At 47.4% G+C, this 18,226-nt stretch overlaps 1 protein-coding gene across 3 annotated transcripts in view; it reads left to right on the forward strand.

Moving 5' to 3' along the window:
- LOC135324148 (PH and SEC7 domain-containing protein 3-like) overlaps positions 1–16,177 on the forward strand; it is a 71,100-nt gene extending 54,923 nt beyond the window's left edge. The window contains exon 8 of one of the 3 annotated variants that reach the window (XM_064499734.1): positions 4,828–16,177. In XM_064499734.1, coding sequence (XP_064355804.1) covers positions 4,828–5,040 — 213 coding nt within the window. In that variant the 3' untranslated portion in view covers positions 5,041–16,177. Of the gene's footprint in view, positions 1–528; positions 3,406–4,827 lie in introns of those variants that run through there. The other 2 variants (XM_064499736.1, XM_064499735.1) reach the window with 2 other exon arrangements.
- The last annotated feature ends 2,049 nt before the right edge of the window (positions 16,178–18,226 follow it).

Raw genomic sequence — 18,226 nt, forward strand, 5'->3', positions numbered from 1 at the left:
GTAAAATGCAAGGTAATAATGTGATCTGTCTGTTCTTCTCCATAGCTCTTTAGAAGAGAGCGAGCTCTTAAGGCGGGGACTGTCTCTTGTTATAAGACTATACATTGCCTAGCAGAGTGGGATCCCAATCTTTACTGGGAATTACTAGTAATATAAATCACAGTGATTGTCTTTCATTGGTATGTTCTGAATGAACAGCTGTTCTAAAACTTAATTCTTAGGCATGCCTCATCAGAGCTCTTTGTACTGTATACCAGTGACCTGGACACCAGGAAGAGCAGGAAAAAGGGTAAAATAAAAGATCACGGGAGAGTGATGCAATTTGAACAGCTGCATTAAGAGACTGTTTTGAGGTTCTTACAGAAGCTTTTATCCATTGTAGTGTCTGCCATGTTGTAGGACTATTTGGGAGGGCGTGGGCAGCCCAGCACAAGATGTCTGCTGGTTTTCAAGGGTGCGCCTTTGAGCATTTTCTTGCAGTTTCCAAACAAATTTGCCTTGTTTCTGAGAGCACCCTGCTTCAAATAGGCACTGCCTGGCATGGAAGATCCATGGCTTGAGGGAAAGAAAGAAAAGAGGTGGTCTCAGTTGTGGTCTCTGAGAGGTTCTGGAGATGCTGAGGCTTGCAGACTGTGTGAAGAGAAAGGTCACTTACTCCACTGCTGGTAGAGACAGCTCTCTTCTTCCAAGAAGGAAAGCATCCTTCATTCTCAGGCAAGCAATTGTTGCTTTTGATGTCATCTTTTCACAGCAGTGACCACTGCTCTGCCTTTGACATACTTTCTTTTCTTGAGAGACCACTACTAAGACTGTGCTCCGCTAAACTCTGCATGCTTGGAAACTTCAGATTTCCTTGTCCTCTGTCTGTTTTCAGCTGTGCTATGATAGTTGAGAACATTTACTCTCGGTGACTAAAAAAAGGACCAGGGTATCCATCTTGATTTCCATCAGCTTTGATGACATTAACTAGTAGGCCCAGTGAAAGGACTGACAGCCCTGGGCTGGAATGAGCAGGCCAAGTGGTACTGGAACAGAGGAGTACTAGAAGAGGATTTTCTGTGGCTCCAAGTTTCTGTTCAGGATGTAGCTGACATTCTCTTCTTTCACCCTCTTTAGCAATGGGTATGTGATGCTTAGTGAACAGAAGAGCTGAGTGTAATCCCCTGTATTCACTGATACCCCATTGTCTGTAGCTCTGACTAAGGCTGTGGCTTGGAGAGGAACTAGCAGGGTGAAACTCCATCCTGATAAGATAGAACCCAGGGGAACCACCAGAGGAGATGGTGGAGGTAACACAAGCCTCCAGAACTGAAATGAGCCACCTGCCATGCGTTATTCAGGATTGTGTTGGAGGAGCTCTGTTTGCACCTTGGCTGTTTGGTTTTGTCTGTCTGCTTTCACATAGGAAGGTTGTAATACCTGAGGTTGGGTAGGACTTTGCTATGGTTCTGTGCTGGTGTTACTGTAGAAGATGAATTTGAGATGTGCTCCTGCTGTTTTGCCTAGGGAACACAGTTGGTCAGTTTGTTCTTCTGCATCCTACATATCTGAGAAGACCTTTTTCCCCTGCTCCCTCACTCAGCAAGGAGGACTGTCTGGGATTCTAGTATTAATCCCATCCAGGTTTACTTATGAAGAGGAGGAGGCGAGGTATTTGTAGCATTGATGTCAGTGTTGAGCACAATGTTTGGCTGTGCAGAGCAAGCCACATGCTTTCCCTCGGTATAGTTTTTAGAGGTGGCTTGCAGAATTTTGGAGATGTAAGACTTTATTGGGTTTGGTCTGATAAACACTAAGTTTTTTTTTTTTTTCTATCACTTCTGATGATGAGTTAGGAAAAAATAGAGTGGTGGGGGTTGGTAGCCTAAAAAGCAGATTGATGGAGGAAGAGGCGGTTGGGCTTATTTTTGTATTTAGCCAATTTTAGCATAGAGGCCTTTGGGGAAATATGCCTCAGGTACCTCAGTACAAAGCAGAACAGTTACAGCACATAATTAGAAAACAAAAAACATCCTCTTCCCTAGCAAGACCCTTGAATAACCACTGAATCCTGCAGATGAAATAAAAGCGACCAACACTGCCAATAATGCCTATCTGGGCAGCCAAGTGATGGCACCAGCTTCAGTCACATGTGAAAGAAGGTGATTTCAACCTGCTGCTATGTGAAGCTGTGTTATTTTCACACTTGGCACAGATTTCACAAGCCACATAGAACTGACGGTAGGCAGTAAAAAGTATGAGATGTCTCTGAAAACCCTAAATGGAAACGCCAGCAGTTTCGGGTTGTCTTCCCCCTCCCTTTGGGACAAAGTCCTGTCAAGTTCAGGTATGGCCAGGGTGACAAACCCTTGCTGCCTGAGGTCAATGCAAAAGGACAAAAGAGAGGTGAGGAGGTAGCTTGCACTCGGGCTCTCTAGAGCTGAGCCTGCAGACCAGACCTTGCATCTGTGTGCAAAAGGCCATGCAGATACATCCCCAGAAGCATAATAAAAAGGGCCTGATTTTTCCAAAGGAAGCAGCATAGTCCCATTAGGAAGGATGAAGCCATATCCTGTTTCTCTGTACTCTTGCAATTTCTTTTTCTTCAACCACCTGAGCTTCCTTCCTTGTTCCTGATAGAATACAAGTGAGATGGCGTCTCCTTGTGGGAGGAGGTGAACCAGAAGTTGCCTGGTCTTATTCAGGGATGCAGCCTTGAGCATTTCTCCTTGCTGGTTTCTTCTTTGCTTGGTGTCTGAGAACATAGTTTCAGATGGTGATTGCTCAGTGTGGCAAATCTCTGGTTCGAGAGAGAGTTTTTGAGTGTTATCAGGTCTCACCTGATACCAGGAATTTGATGGGTGGCTACATCATCTCCTCTTTATCATGCACATTAAGACTTCAGAGTTAAGGATGCACAAGTGTTTGAACATTTCCCTTTTAACCTTTATGGCTTTACTTTTACTTGTCTTTTCTTTTTTCCATCAGCTTGAGTACCTAGCTTCAAACATCAGCTCATTGAAAGAATAAGTTTGTAGTTGAACTTTAAAGAAAACTTTCTTAAAGCATTGCTTAACTGAAAAACATCCTGGACCCACTGAGGTCAGAGGCAAAATGCCCCTTGACTGAGATACAGGTCAGGAACTGGTCCAAGGTTTCCATTCTGATGGCCAGGTCTTTTGACCCTGATTGTGTTTATTAGACTATCAAAAAGCAGAAGTCCATATGGCAGTAATGTCCCCCTCTCCCTTTATGAATGTTATGCTGATTCCAGGCTTGGAACATTGATTTACCTTCTTTTTTGGCAGAGGCATCACATTCATTGTGTGATGAATCATTCATCAGTCCAACACATCATTAGAATTCTGTTTGTTGGTTCTCCCTTTCTTTTTTTATTGAGTGACCCATCTTACCCACTTAATATGTTTCTCTCTTGCAGTGTGAAGCTGGAGCTCCAAAAATGGAATTGATAAAAATACTTTTCTTCATTTATTTAAGTGGATTCTCTTATGATCCTCCTCTACAAGACTGTTTCTTCTTTGGAAACCCAGTCATATTCTCTCATTTTTTTCCTTTTATTTCACTTTTCAAAGCAGCTCCCAATTTTTTTTTTTTTTTTTTTTTTTTTTTTTACTTTTTGCACTCAAATAAGTATTATTACCTGAACTTTCTTACTTTATTATACATTGGAAGAATTTTTATTAAACACTTTTGCTTGGTCAGAAACATAATAGTTTGGAGACTGTTTTGTCACTTTGAGAAATGGATTAGCAATCAGTAGAAATGTTTACACACATACCCTTCCCTTCCCCCCAACCCACTGAGATCACCTTAATTACAATGCCTGCACTGAGACATTAGTGGGTGCATCAGAGACAGGTTATTAAACAAATCACTGAGAGGTGTATTGCTCTGTCCTCATCACCCTCCATAACAGAGAGCTTTTCTGAGGTCCTTCAGGTATTTTCTGTTAATCTTCCTTCGTTCTGTTGATTGCTGAGACATTTATGCAGAAGGATGTTATTGTGACACACAGAGCACAAATTTTCCCATTGCAAAGGCAAAGTGCCAGTCCAGACACAGAACCAGTACAAAGAGGGCATGGTAAAATGAACTTATAGATTAAAAAAAATATATACGAGTGCTCAGACAGGGAGCAGCCTTCAGCATTCACAACGATTTGCCCTGTCAGAGGGGAATATGCCCTGCTGCTCTCACATCCCTCTCATCCACTGCTTGTTCACAAAAGCCTGGCCTTGTAGAGCATCCTCCTGTGGAGGCAGAGCTGACGTTGGCCCTGTGGGAGAACTGAGCATAGAGGAACCCCTGTTTTGTTTCTACCTCTTGGGCTGAAGCAAAGAAAGCAGAACCTGATCACAGAGACAGAAGGTTTGGGAGGAGGGATTGTAGCCACTCAGAGCAGGATTTTTCACTATCCCTTTGGCCCATTTTGCTGTGCATTATCTTCATGTCTGTTTTTGACACTTAACTCCCCTCAGTCCCTTTGTGAGCCTAAGATACGACTCAACATGACTAAAGTCAGCAAGATCTTGCTTGGTGTAGTTACTCAGAAATCACCATGCACTCTACCTGAGAGCCACTGTTAAACAGAGCACCAGGATTTGTACACTGCAGAAATAAGTGTCTCTAACTGCACAGGATCCCTGGGCTCACCCTGGCTGAAATCCTTTTTGCACAGTGCAATTGACATTAGCCACCATTGTCCACATCCATATTAGACTCTTGGCTTTCAAGGCCAGCAAGAACTATGTTATTCAGATCCTGCCTCTCAAGGAATCCTGTAGAATTTCACCTGGACTGATTCAGGCCTTTCTTCTTATTTCCCAGAAAATTCGCTATGAGATTTATGTTGGCCTCCTGGAAGAAGGGGTGAAGGATCTGCCAAACAGAGGAGAAAATGATGGGCCAGGACTGAAGAAATCTCACTCAAGTCCCTCATTAAATCAGGAGACCCCAGTTAGTGCCAAGGTGAAACACAATGTCTCAGAGAGGAAGGACTACAGACTGGAAACACCCAGCATTAAGCAGAAGGTCACTTAAGGTGGAAATGACAGCTGGGGAAACAGCCATGCAGCAAAATACCAGTGGTCAAAGAATTTTCCTTTGCTAACCTGCCATTCACAAAAATAAGTGCATCTGCCTGAATAGGGTGTTAGTAACATTTTCTATTGTATATTTTGTTGTTTCTGTACAGACTGTGGGAGACGCCTTTGCTCCTGATTTGCTTTGTGCATCTTTGGGGATTTTTTGTTTTGCTTTTAAAGGAACTGAGGAAGGGTAAAATTCTGTGATATATTATCTGTCTCTTTCCATTTTATCTCCTCCCCTTGTCAAATGGCTTTCACCTCTCAAGTTACTTATCACTTTATTTATATGGCGGGTGGGAAAAGTAACTGGACGAATGCTGCAGCATTGTGAATTCAAGCTGTAGCTATGAGAAATCTGTGCAAATGGGTAGCTGCAGAAGTGGCTCAGGCCACTTTTCTGCAGAAGGCTGGTTAGATTCTAGGATGCTGGGAACAGCAGTTTCTTGACAGTGCAGAGCACATTGGTACTCATACCCAGCTATAGGCACTGTTGTCTATAGTTACCGCATTGACCCTGAACTCACAAATGCAAAAGGGTGAAACCTGAAAATCTCTAGGAATGCTGTGATGACAGCACTGGATTCATTTGGTGTCTGTCTGTCTTTGCAAAGTGTCTTCTCCTGAGCTAGCAGATGGTGGGTACCCAAACCCATGCCATCTCTCCCTTAATGGTTAGGGATTACCCAGGCAGAATGAACCTGTGTTTTACATTTAGTTATACAAGAGGCTACTGTAGATGCCAGCCATTAGCATTGTGATTTAGAGACAAAGGGTATCTGTGTAGTTTTTAAATGTACACTCTTACATAGCTGCTATATAGAAAGCCTTATGATATGTTGTTCACTGGCATCCCCCTTTCCAAGAGTTTCCTTGTTGGTATGCACAGATGTTTACAATTTCTCTGCCAGTGACAGAGTATTTTGCCTTTTCTCTTTAGAAAGGGATTCTCCTCAGCTATCCATTTTCCTTCTTTAACTCATATTCAGGTGGAACATGCTGGAGCAGACTGGGGAATGGGATAGACCTGCTCACCTCAGGGACAGAATTCAATGCTATTCTGGCTGCTCCATACCTGGAGGTCAGCACAAAACAGCCTCAGATTTGGCAAATCCTACCCCCTACCCACATGAAATCACCATGCATTGCAACTCCAACATATCCTGCTTCAGGCCTTTGGAGAGACACACAGAACAGAGAGAAAGTAATGTGGGTAGAGCTTTCCATACCTCAAAACCTCTTATTTACTCCACAGTTCCTTGAGGCAATCAGCAGACTTCAGACCTCAGCTGACACTGGAATCAGAAAAACCAATCCTTGAAGTTGCAACCAGACAGCAGAACCAGATGGAACTGATTCCAAGTGTGATGATAGGACTTGCGAGCAAAGCAGCTAACAAACATGTCATCTGCCATTAAAAGTGGCTGCTCTGTTCTAAAAGTCAGGGGATTGGCAAATAGTCAAAAAATAGTCAGCACTTCCCAAACTTTGGGGCTTTAGAAGATGTCCGCTTTAAATAGAGCAAATGTTCAAGCATTTTCCTAAAGAAGAGATGCCTTCCAGAACTGGAGCCAAAGGAATGCTGAGAGAGAAAATTCGGTGTAGACAGGTGCATGATAATACCCATTGGAAGGAATTGTGTATTAGTGTCCTGGAGGAGACACTAAACTGGGACATGCCTGCAGCTGTTCATCATACAGTAGTGGTTAAAAACAAACAGAAGGGAAGTTATAGTGAGAAGAAAATCATACTCAGAATGCCCTTATACAAGAAAACTTGTCCTATCTTTGAGTACTTTGCCTGTTGCGTTTCACAGAAAGCACACAGCAGAAATAAAAAGGTACAGCTTTGTAATGTGGGCCCTGCTTTGCTGCCAGGGCAGGGTTCCATAGACTGGCTTTTTTAAGGCAGCCTGGAACACACCCAGCAAACCTACTGTGATTACAGAGTGCAGTGCTTTAAAAAGCATAAGACATTTAAGTTTTTTTCCATCTTTTAAGATATTCCAGCTGCTGTAGACTGTAGTAACAATGCTGAGCCCACAAAGAAATGACTCCTATAAGATGCATCTACCAACCTTGGCACAGAAAGTGACTAATTCCTCTTCAAAGTCACAGAAACACAGAATGGTTGAGGTTGGAAGGGACCTCTGGAGATCATCTAGTCCAAGCCCCCTGCTCAAGCAGGGTCTCCTAGAACATGTTGCCCAGGATCCTGTCCAGTCAGCTTTTGAATATCTCCAAGGAAGGAGACTCCACAACCTCTCTGGGCAACCTGTTCCAGTGCTCTGTCACCCTCACAGGAAAAAAATTTTTCCTCATGCTCAGATGGAACTGCCTGTGTTTCAGTTTGTGCCCATTGCCTCCCATCCTATCGCTGGGCACCCCTGAAAAGAGGCTGGCCCCATCCTCTACACCCTCCCTTCAGATACTTAAATGCATTGCTAAGATCCCCCCCTCAGTCTTCTCCTCTCCAGGCTGAACAGTCCCAGCTCTCTCAGCCTCTCCTCATAGGAGAGATGCTCCAGTCCCTTCATCATCTTAGTGGCCTTTTGCTGGACTCACCTCCAGTAGCGCCATGTCTCTCTTGTATTGGGGAGCCCAGAACTGGACACAGTACTCCAGGTGTGGCCTCACCAGGGCTGAGTAGAGGGGGAGGATCACGTCCCTAGACCTGCTGGCAATGCTCTTCCTAATGCAGCCCAGGATACCATTGTCCTTCTTGGCCACAAGGGCACCTTGCTGGCTCAGGGTCAACTTGTCCACCAGGACTCCCAGGTCCTTCTCTGCAGAGCTGCTCTCCAGCAGGTCAGCCCCCAGCCTGTACTGGTGCCTGGGGTTATTCCTCCCTAGGTGCAGGACTCTGCACTTGCCTTTGTTGGACTACATGAGGTTCCCCTCTGCCCATCTCTCCAGCCTGTCAAGGTCCATCTGAATGGCAGCACAGCCCTCCGGTGTATCAGCCACTCCTCCCAGTTTTGTATCATCAGCAAACTTGCTGAGGGTGCACTCTGTCCCTTCATCCAGGTCATTGATGAATAAGTTGAATGGGATTGGACCCAGTATCAACCCCTGGGGGACACCGCTATCTACAGGCCTCCAACTAGACTCTGCACCACTGATCACAACGCTCTGAGCTCTGCCATTCAGCCAGTTCTCAATCCACCTCACTGTCCACTCATCTAGCCTGCACTTCCTGAGCTTGCCTATGAGGATGTTATGGGAGACAGTGTCAAAAGCCTTCCTGAAGTCAAGGTAGACACATCCACCGCTCTCGGACAATGTCCCTATATTCCTCCCAAGTGGCCTGTCCCTGCTTCCACCTTCTGTACACTTTCTTCTTCTGTTTGAGTTTTGCCAGGAGCTCCTTGTTCATCCATGCAGGTCTCCTGTCCCCTTTGCTCGACTTCCTGCTCTTTGGGATGCACTGTTCTTGAGCTTGGAGGAGGTGATCCTTGACTATTAACCAGCTCTCTTGGACCCCTCTTCCTTCTAGGGCCCTATCCCATGGGATTCTTCCAAGCAGGTCCCTGGAGAGGCCAAAGTCTGCTCTCCTCAAGTCCAGGGTTGTGATCCTACTTTTTGCCCTGCTTCTTCCTCACAGGATCCTGAACCCCACCATCTCATGGTGGCTGCAGCCACCATGGGTGATTCTCAGTTCAGGGTTTGAAAAGGCCTGAGCTAACTATCAGAGCACAGCAAGGGCTAGCTGTTCCTTAACTGATAAGGAGCCAAGCACAACTACCCAGCCTGCAGGGCAGGGGTATTGCCAGCCAGGACCCAGTCCCACCATACCCAAGTGAGGTGAGCATGGTAGGCCTAGGGGTGGCAGCTGGAGTCAGCCAATGGCCTAGATTGACAGGCAAGTTCATCACAATGAGGCAGGTCCACATTCAAGCTGGAAAGGTCAGGATCAGGCCTAATAATTACCAGGCAGGTCCATAGTGACAAACAGGCCTGAGGTCAATCCAGGAAGCCAGTCTGTGGGTCAGGGTTCAGATCAACAGGGTTCATAGCCAGACACAGGCATATCTGTGGCTAAAATGGAGACTAGTACTTCTATGACAGAGATCAGCCAGAGACTGAATGCCCAGGCCTGAGCTTAAATAGAGCCCCTGGGCCCATGGGCAGAGGTGGTGGATGGAGGCCCCAGGTGAGGCTGGTCAGGGCCATTAAGGCCTATTGGTGCACTCAGGGCTCTGACATTATGCAGCTTTGTCAGCAGAACCGCTCTCAGCATCTGCTCTCTAAGCTGCCAATGGCGTACCATCACAAAGCATATGTATGTTCAGCCCCCAAACCAGCCTTTGTTTCAGTGACATAGGAAGGTTTCATCCTTCCTTCTCATATTCCCTGCATATCTGCATATCACCTGGAAACTATCACTCAGGCAAAATCCTCACCCACAGCTTGGGAAGGGGAATATGAGGAAGGTAGCAGGTTTGGGCCCAGAGGGACCAGGCCATCTGTGCGGCATTGCTCATTGTTTACACTCCACAGGTTAGATCAGCTCTTTTAACCTGCTGAGAGGAGGTGGGTTTGCTGGTTCTGGATTACAGGCTGAGAGCTGCAAATTCCAGTGGTTATTTGAGTCCAGCAGAACCTGGTCCTGGCAGAGGAGAAAGGAGTGAGCAACTCTTTCCTCACTAGGTTTATTCATTCTGAGGATCTCTTTCCCTTCCATCCTCCAACATCTACATGGGAGAAGGGTAGTGTCTTCACAGAACTTCCTGGTCACCAGAGCAAGCTGGGGTGGTGCTGACAAGGGAGAGAGAAGGGAAAAGAACACCTTCCATTATACTTCAAAAGCACAAAATTGCCCATCCACTCCCTCCACTCAGCCACCAAAGTGTGTGAGATGTTCTCCCAAAGCCCAAACTACACTCTCCTTTGTGAGTCAGCAGGACTCTGGGGTTTGGTTCAGATGATTTCTGTTAGGCAGGGGCTGTGAAAGAGAATCTCTGGGCTTGCTGTGTGTTTGTATGTGTATTACAGATAAATCACACATGGATCAGTGAACTTGACTACAGCTGTTTAATCCAGTATTTATGTTGTGTCTTTAATTGATGTAGAAAGATAAATCAGCCAACTGGGTGATTAATGTAGCAGAGCTGTAGGGGAACACTGTTTAGCTGTGATGGCAATTCAGACAGTTTTTCATCTATAGGCAGCCATTTGTAAATGGTTATCAGAAGGTTTCTAAGGGCTGTGACAGTTCTCTGAAGTGGCTTTTCTCTGTTCCTGTCTGCTTCCAGAGTGTGGTCCTCCAAGTTCAGGGAACCTTCTGGAAAGCAGTGTCCAGCAGTGTCCTGCTTTGAGTGGGTCATCACTAGATGACCTCCAGACATCCTTTCCAACCAAAACTATGTGACCTTTCAGAGCCCCAGCTCCTTCCCTTTTCAAGGCTGATTGTGGGCACTGCTCTTTGATAGCCCTCCTTGCTCAAAGCAGTCAAGCTCTTCACCTTGCTCTGGTAGGATGACTTTGTGTTTGATTGGAACAGCCTCTTCAGCTTGGAGATGGCTGTAGCAGTGCAGAAAGTCAAAGGTGTCAGAGGGTTATCACTGAGCTTCTGGAGAGATTGCACTGAACTGTTTTCTTGAAAATGGGGAAGGCTTCTCCATCCCCAAATCAAATTTGACCTTATCACAGTTACACTGACAGCACCTTCTCCTTTTCTGTCAAGCTGCTCCTTTCTGTCATCTCAGCACCTCAGCTGCTTCTGTATAACTGGTCTCTTTTCCTCCATGCTTGCACCATGTTCTGTCCCTGGGAACATGCAAGGCCAGAAAAGCACAGTCCTGAATGGTCACAGTCAGAACTGTTCAGACTTAAATTAGGCCCTGATTCATGGGAGGTGTTTCCATGTCCTGTTGATGTCCACAAGGACTCAGTCATGTACTTTCTTAAACAGGCATGCTTTCCTGAATCAGAGTTTTTCTACAGGTACCACAGGATGCCCCTGGATCCCCTATTCTACTTCATGTAACTGGTACTAGAAAGATCATTTCCTGGTAAATGAAGGCACTTAATGGGTCCTCTCCTCCTTGGGGAAAAGTGTGGATATTGTTATATCATTTTAAATAATATTTTGTAATTTAAGTTTACATTGCTTTATTTTTCACTTGAGATGACTGTATATAAATATTTCCCTCTGTTTTATCATTGCTGGAGTAAGCTTACAGTATGCAGGTGTATGGGAAAATGCGGAAGAATGTTGAGGAGATAGGCGATGGAAGCTAGCCAGACCGTTCCGTGGGAAAAGGAGCATCAACAGGGCATGTTGACCCACAGTCACATGGTTGAGCCTGTGCCAGTGTGGCGCTGCACCTGGGCCTTGAATCGAGAATAACGATGAGCTCAACATGCTTACTGCGCATGTGTATGGTACATAAAAACTTCATCTAGTGCCCCCCCACCATGTTCCTCACCCTGGACCAGCGCTCAGCGGTGCCAGGGATCCCCCGCTCCATTATTGCCTCGACCAGGAAAACGCTGGGGAACCCCCGCTCAGACGCAGAGGTAATAAATGCTCCATATCGACCATTGTATGCCTTGTGTTTGTGTATCCGTCCCTGCCGGGAGTCCAGGCGGTGCCCCCGCCTCACCCTTACACTTGGCGTAGTCGGCAGGATACACAAACGACAATGCCGTGGCTGAGGAGAGCGAAGGGGGAAGGCGAGAGCCAAGAAGGGACTGCTCGCCTGCGGCTGCCAGGATGGCCCCAGACTGAGCCATGGGGGCCAGTAGCTGCATTGCTTGCCACGCTGGCAGTCCCCGAGGACTGGCCAGAGTTGGCACAGGGGGAAAGTGTTACCCTAAAGGTGGTTGAATCCGCTTTACAGGTTATGCCCTTCCGTGCCGCTTCGGAAGCAGCTCGGAAGCTGGCTGGACGATTAGGGTGGGCACTGCTGACAGGCATTCGAGCCTTACATAACAAGGTATCGTCTTTGCAGCAACGAGTAAAGGATCTGGAGAAGGAGAGTGGAGATTTGCGTGATATGCAAAGGCGATAGCCTAAGAAGTGATTACAGCACAAGCTGAGAAAAGTCAAGATTTAGCCCACAAGATGGAGTGGCTAGCTTTGCAGATGGCTAATAGGCGGCGTGGGCGTTATGGGAAGGTGCCCGCTACTGTTTCTCAGGTGCAGGCGATTATAGCCCGACCCTCCTGGGATCCAGAGGAGTGGGATAGTAATATTTGGAGTACCTCATCTGACTCAGAAATTGAGTTTGATATCAAGCAAGGACTCGCTAACGCTCAGGTGCAGCCTCTTGTTCAGATGCGGGGGGAGCGACAGATAGATAGGGATATTGTAGAGCAGACAAGGACTTATACGCCAAAGGAGTTACGTGAGTTTTTGACCACATTCCAGCAGCAACCAGGGGAGTCATTACTAGCGTGGATGGTGAGAGCCTGGGATAATGGGGCTGGATCATTAATGTTGTTAAGAGAGGAGCTGAATTTAATGAGCCCGTTGTCCACAGATGCTCAAGTGCAGTATTATCTCTCCCAGCTTACATCTGCGCAAGATAGCTCCGGTAACCCTGTAGTTGCTCCTTCGCTGTATCAGTGGTTGTGCGCCACTGTGGTAGGTGCTTACCCGTCCACCAGTGAGTTAGCTGCTACAGTGGGGGCTTTGGTAAACAATATAAGGAATTTTGCACTTGTTGGTGAACCAGATACTAAGCAAGGGAGAGCAGTTCGGAATTCCAAGGTGAGAAGATTGGCAGGGACTACTAAATTGAGTGGAAAGCTAACGAGGCGACAGATGTGGACTGATTTGCTGCAGGCAGGGGTATTACATGATGAGATAAATGGTCTTTCTACTGCTGACTTATTTAAGCGGTGGCAGGGGTTACCTGCTAATCAGCAATATCGGACACAGCCTACCACCCCACCCGCTCCAGCCACAGTGTGGAAATTGCCAGCCAAAAGACAATGAGGGGGAGGCGGGTCCCCTGCAATACAAGCATCTGTTGCGGCTTGGCATCCGGGGGACTGAAGCCCTTATGTACCCCTGCGAATTCGCTGGTGCTGTGGAGGAGAAATTGCTGTGCTTGCTTTACTAGATACTGGGGCAGAAGTTACTGTACTACATAGTGCGGTAGCTCTGGGGAAGGCCACTATCCATATATGTGGGTTGGAAGGATCGGTCACCCCAGTGGTACAGGCAGTAGTTACGTTAAAAATTGGCCAAAAAAAAAAAATTACCCCGGTTTTATTAGCACTGATTCATGAGTACCTCCTGGGAATCAACATGTTACTGGGCAGAGATATTCAGACCCTACAGGAGCAGGGGTGGGCTGTAAACCCTAAGAAGGTACAGGGGCCAGACATCAGTGTGCAATTCTTAGGGATAGTCTGGAGGGGGCAGACGAAAGCTATCCCTGAGAAAGTGTGCAATACTATTCAACAATACCCTGTTCCCACTGCTGTAAAACAACTACAAGCTTTTGGGGACCTTTGGGGGATCTGGCGGACCTTTATACCCCACTTAGCCTATTTAATGCGGCCACTACAGCGTTTGATCAAAAAAAAAGGGTAGCCAGTGGCAGTGGACTAAAGAGCAGCAGCAAGCCTTTGACCTGTGCAAGGAGGCGGTGGTCCAACATTAAGAACTAGTCACTCCGTATGAGGGACAACCTTTCGAGCTGGAGGTAACCGTTATGAGGGATATGGTGTCTTGGGGGTTGTGGCAGCAATGTGCCCACGCAAGGCGGGAACCCATAGGTTTCTGGTCCCGTTCCCTGCAAGGGGCCACAGCAAATTATACACCTCTGGAGAAACAGCTTTTGGCTGTGGTGTGGGCTTTGCAGGATACCGAACAAGTTACAGGACGTGACCCGGTGACTGTACACACCCCCCCTCCCCATTCAGGCATGGGTGATGGATGATACAGTCAGGGCCTATGTGGGGGTGGCCCAAGCTGCAACGCAGTGGAAATGGAAACACTATCTAGGAGCCCGGTTTAAGGTGGGGAGAAAGGACATGAGCACCCCACATGCAACCTTGTTAGGGGAAGTACATTCTGAGCACATGCCTCTATTGTCTGAGCCAGAGGGGTCACCCCCGCCTTGCTCCCCCAATAGAGCCATCGCCTGTCCAAGAGGCCCCCTCCTTTTGAGACGCTATCTCCTGAGCGAGTACAAGCCAAACTGACCTGAGCAATCTCTGCTCGGCTATCTGTAATGGAAGGGGGGGGGGATTGCCCCCCGCATACTCGCCTCCGGGGAGGTAGAATTCTATACATCTGAGCAACTGATGATTACTGAACAAAGAGTTATAAGCTTACATTTAAGACTGGACTGCCCTTCACAGTGTGTGTGGCTGTTTACACCTTTGATACCTTTTGAAATAGCCCCACTCTTATTGACCTCTTCTCAAGATTTATCTTTCCAGGTATCCGTATCCACGCCAGTAAATGTCTCACAGGGAGCACCAATACTGCGAGGAATTCTGATCCACAGTGCTGCAGTGCCTCAAGTTCAGCAAACACCCTCAATACACTCTTTAGCCAGTGCGTGGGTACTAACTCCTCAAAAGGAAAAACGGCCTGGCACTGTTTTAGCAAGTGGTCCAGGAGCCACTGCTCCAGTTCTTCCTGATGGCGATACCATGCCTTTCTATCTTCCCATCAACAGGTTATCACGCCAGCATCTGTAAGCTGCTGTTGGAATGTTGCCTCTTGCTGACCACGACAGATGCCATTGATCTACAAGACCATCCAGCTTCCCATGTAAATACATGGATTTGGCTCGCACAAAGATCAGCTAACCTCCCTGCTTTCTGTATTGCAGGCGGGCGATCAGTGGATGATGTCTTAACTACGTGTTACATAGGTGTACCAGCTCCACTTGCGGTATTGCAGAATTACTTTCCTAAAAAAAAATTTTGACATTTCTGTTACTCCCATGAATTTATACGATTTGGGTATTGTTTCCCAAAAGCTGACGCCTTGGGCTTACTCTTCTCATATAGCTAACATATCTAAAGCAGATGCTTGCTTTCGCTTTGTAAATGCTGCCTCTGTTCTGCAGAATGTAACTGATATGCAGTTAATTTGTAATGACACTATGGATATTACCTATGTGTCTGCTCACCTCATGCTACCATTAGGATGGTTCCTTCTGTGTGGCACTACAGCATATACATATGTGCTGGCCAATGCCACAGGTGGCCCATGCACTGTAGGTCGTGTTACTTTAAGCATTCCTCCCTTTATGATGGAGCGGCAGAGGACCCCGCAGCATATCGTAAGATGCCGCTTGTAACCGCCATATAAGTTTATTTTCTCATGCAGAAGCTCTTGGCCTATTGTTGAGCCTAGTTGGGATCCCGGGAGTGGTGGCACATAATTGCAAACAGTTAGAGCATGTTGCCTGTGCTTTGCCTCAAAGCTTAAATTGGACATCTAGAGCCATTGCCTCTTTAAATAAAGAGTTGGGAGCAGTACGGCAATGAACACCGCAAAACCATCTAGGAATCAACTGCCTCCTACTGCGAGATAACCACAGACACCATGACTTCGCCGAGATGTGCTGTTTCAACATCACCGATGAATTGGCATCTATTGACAATATCAGCCACCTCATACGAGGAGGACTCTTGTCTGTCTCTTGCTTTGTATTATGTTATGTTTGGATTTCATTACTTCGTAAACTCCCTTGCCCTCGTACCCCATGCCCTTCTGAGGATTGGGACAGCCTGTAACTAGCTTTCCATCGTGAGGGTGGAGTGTTTGGGAAAGTGCAGAAGAATGTCAAGGAGATAGGCGATGGAAGCTAGCCAGACCGTTCCGTGGGAAAAGGAGCATCAACAGGGCATGTTGACCCACAGTCACGTGGTTGAGCCTGTGCCAGTGTGGCGCTGCACCTGGGCCTTGAATCGAGAATAACGATGAGCTCAACATGCTTACTGCACATGTGTATAGTACATAAAAACTTCATCTACTGCCCCCCCCCTCGGTGTTCCTCACCCTGGACCGGCGCTCAGCAGTGCCAGGGATCCCCCGCTCCATTATTGCCTCGACCGGGAAAACGCCGGGAAACCCCCGTTCAGACGCAGAGGTAATAAATGCTCCATATCAACCATCGTATGCCTTGTGTTTGTGTATCCATCCCTGCTGGGAGTCCAGGCGGTGCCTCCGCCTCAACCTTACAAGGATCCTGCGAGGAGGAAGCAGGGCAAAAAGTAGGATCACAACCCTGGACTTGAGGAGAGCAGACTTTGGCCTCTCCAGGGACCTGCTTGGAAGAATCCCATGGGATAGGGCCCTAGAAGGAAGAGGGGTCCAAGAGAGCTGGTTAATAGTCAAGGATCACCTCCTCCAAGCTCAAGAACAGTGCATCCCAGTGAGCAGGAAGTCGAGCAAAGGGGGCAGGAGACCTGCATGGATGAACAAGGAGCTCCTGGCAAAACTCAAACAGAAGAAGAAAGTGTACAGAAGGTGGAAGCAGGGACAGGCCACTTGGGAGGAATATAGGGACATTGTCCGAGAGCGGTGGATGTGTCTACCTTGACTTCAGGAAGGCTTTTGACACTGTCTCCCATAACATCCTCATAGGCAAGCTCAGGAAGTGCAGGCTAGATGAGTGGACAGTGAGGTGGATTGAGAACTGGCTGAATGGCAGAGCTCAGAGCGTTGTGATCAGTGGTGCAGAGTCTAGTTGGAGGCCTGTAGATAGCGGTGTCCCCCAGGGGTTGATACTGGGTCCAATCCCATTCAACTTATTCATCAATGACCTGGATGAAGGGACAGAGTGCACCCTCAGCAAGTTTGCTGATGATACAAAACTGGGAGGAGTGGCTGATACACCGGAGGGCTGTGCTGCCATTCAGATGGACCTTGACAGGCTGGAGAGATGGGCAGAGGGGAACCTCATGTAGTCCAACAAAGGCAAGTGCAGAGTCCTGCACCTAGGGAGGAATAACCCCAGGCACCAGTACAGGCTGGGGGCTGACCTGCTGGAGAGCAGCTCTGCAGAGAAGGACCTGGGAGTCCTGGTGGACAAGTTGACCCTGAGCCAGCAAGGTGCCCTTGTGGCCAAGAAGGACAATGGTATCCTGGGCTGCATTAGGAAGAGCATTGCCAGCAGGTCTAGGGACGTGATCCTCCCCCTCTACTCAGCCCTGGTGAGGCCACACCTGGAGTACTGTGTCCAGTTCTGGGCTCCCCAATACAAGAGAGACATGGCGCTACTGGAGGTGAGTCCAGCAAAAGGCCACTAAGATGATGAAGGGACTGGAGCATCTCTCCTATGAGGAGAGGCTGAGAGAGCTGGGACTGTTCAGCCTGGAGAGGAGAAGACTGAGGGGGGGATCTTAGCAATGCATTTAAGTATCTGAAGGGAGGGTGTAGAGGATGGGGCCAGCCTCTTTTCAGGGGTGCCCAGCGATAGGATGGGAGGCAATGGGCACAAACTGAAACACAGGCAGTTCCATCTGAGCATGAGGAAAAACTTTTTTCCTGTGAGGGTGACAGAGCACTGGAACAGGTTGCCCAGAGAGGTTGTGGAGTCTCCTTCCTTGGAGATATTCAAAAGCTGACTGGACAGGATCCTGGGCAACATGTTCTAGGAGACCCTGCTTGAGCAGGGGGCTTGGACTAGATGATCTCCAGAGGTCCCTTCCAACCTCAACCATTCTGTGATTCTGTGAAATAAATGGGTGTAAGTGTAATCCTGTAAGAAATCTTAAAATCTCTTGGCCCCAGCCTTAGGTCTGTCTCGATAGCCTCACTTGGGCAGCATGCAGTGAGAGCATTGTCTGAGTTCAATCAGGCCCTAAACCTCTGTTTTTTCTCTATCATCAAATCCTGTATGTCTTCCAAGAGAAGCAACTAGAACCTCCCTCTGGCAGTGTTAGTTGAAAAGCTCTTTGAGCTTGCATTTGGCTTTCTGGGGGCTGAGCTGCACTGTTGAGGGATATAGAGCAAGGGGAAAAGGTAGCAAATGACTGACAGAAGTTGGTGGTAGGGACTCGAGTAGGTGGAAGGATAGCAATAGCATCATCTTTGTCCCAGAGAGTTGTTCCAGTTGTCTCTCCAGGGATTTGCAGGGCTGACCATGTGAGATGGGCTGAGGTTTTTGGCTGTTTGTCATGGCACTATGGGGTTTGGAGGGGCTTAATATGGTAATTGCT

The sequence above is a fragment of the Dromaius novaehollandiae genome, chromosome W (assembly GCF_036370855.1).
Source record: "Dromaius novaehollandiae isolate bDroNov1 chromosome W, bDroNov1.hap1, whole genome shotgun sequence".
Lineage (NCBI taxonomy): Eukaryota > Metazoa > Chordata > Aves > Casuariiformes > Dromaiidae > Dromaius > Dromaius novaehollandiae.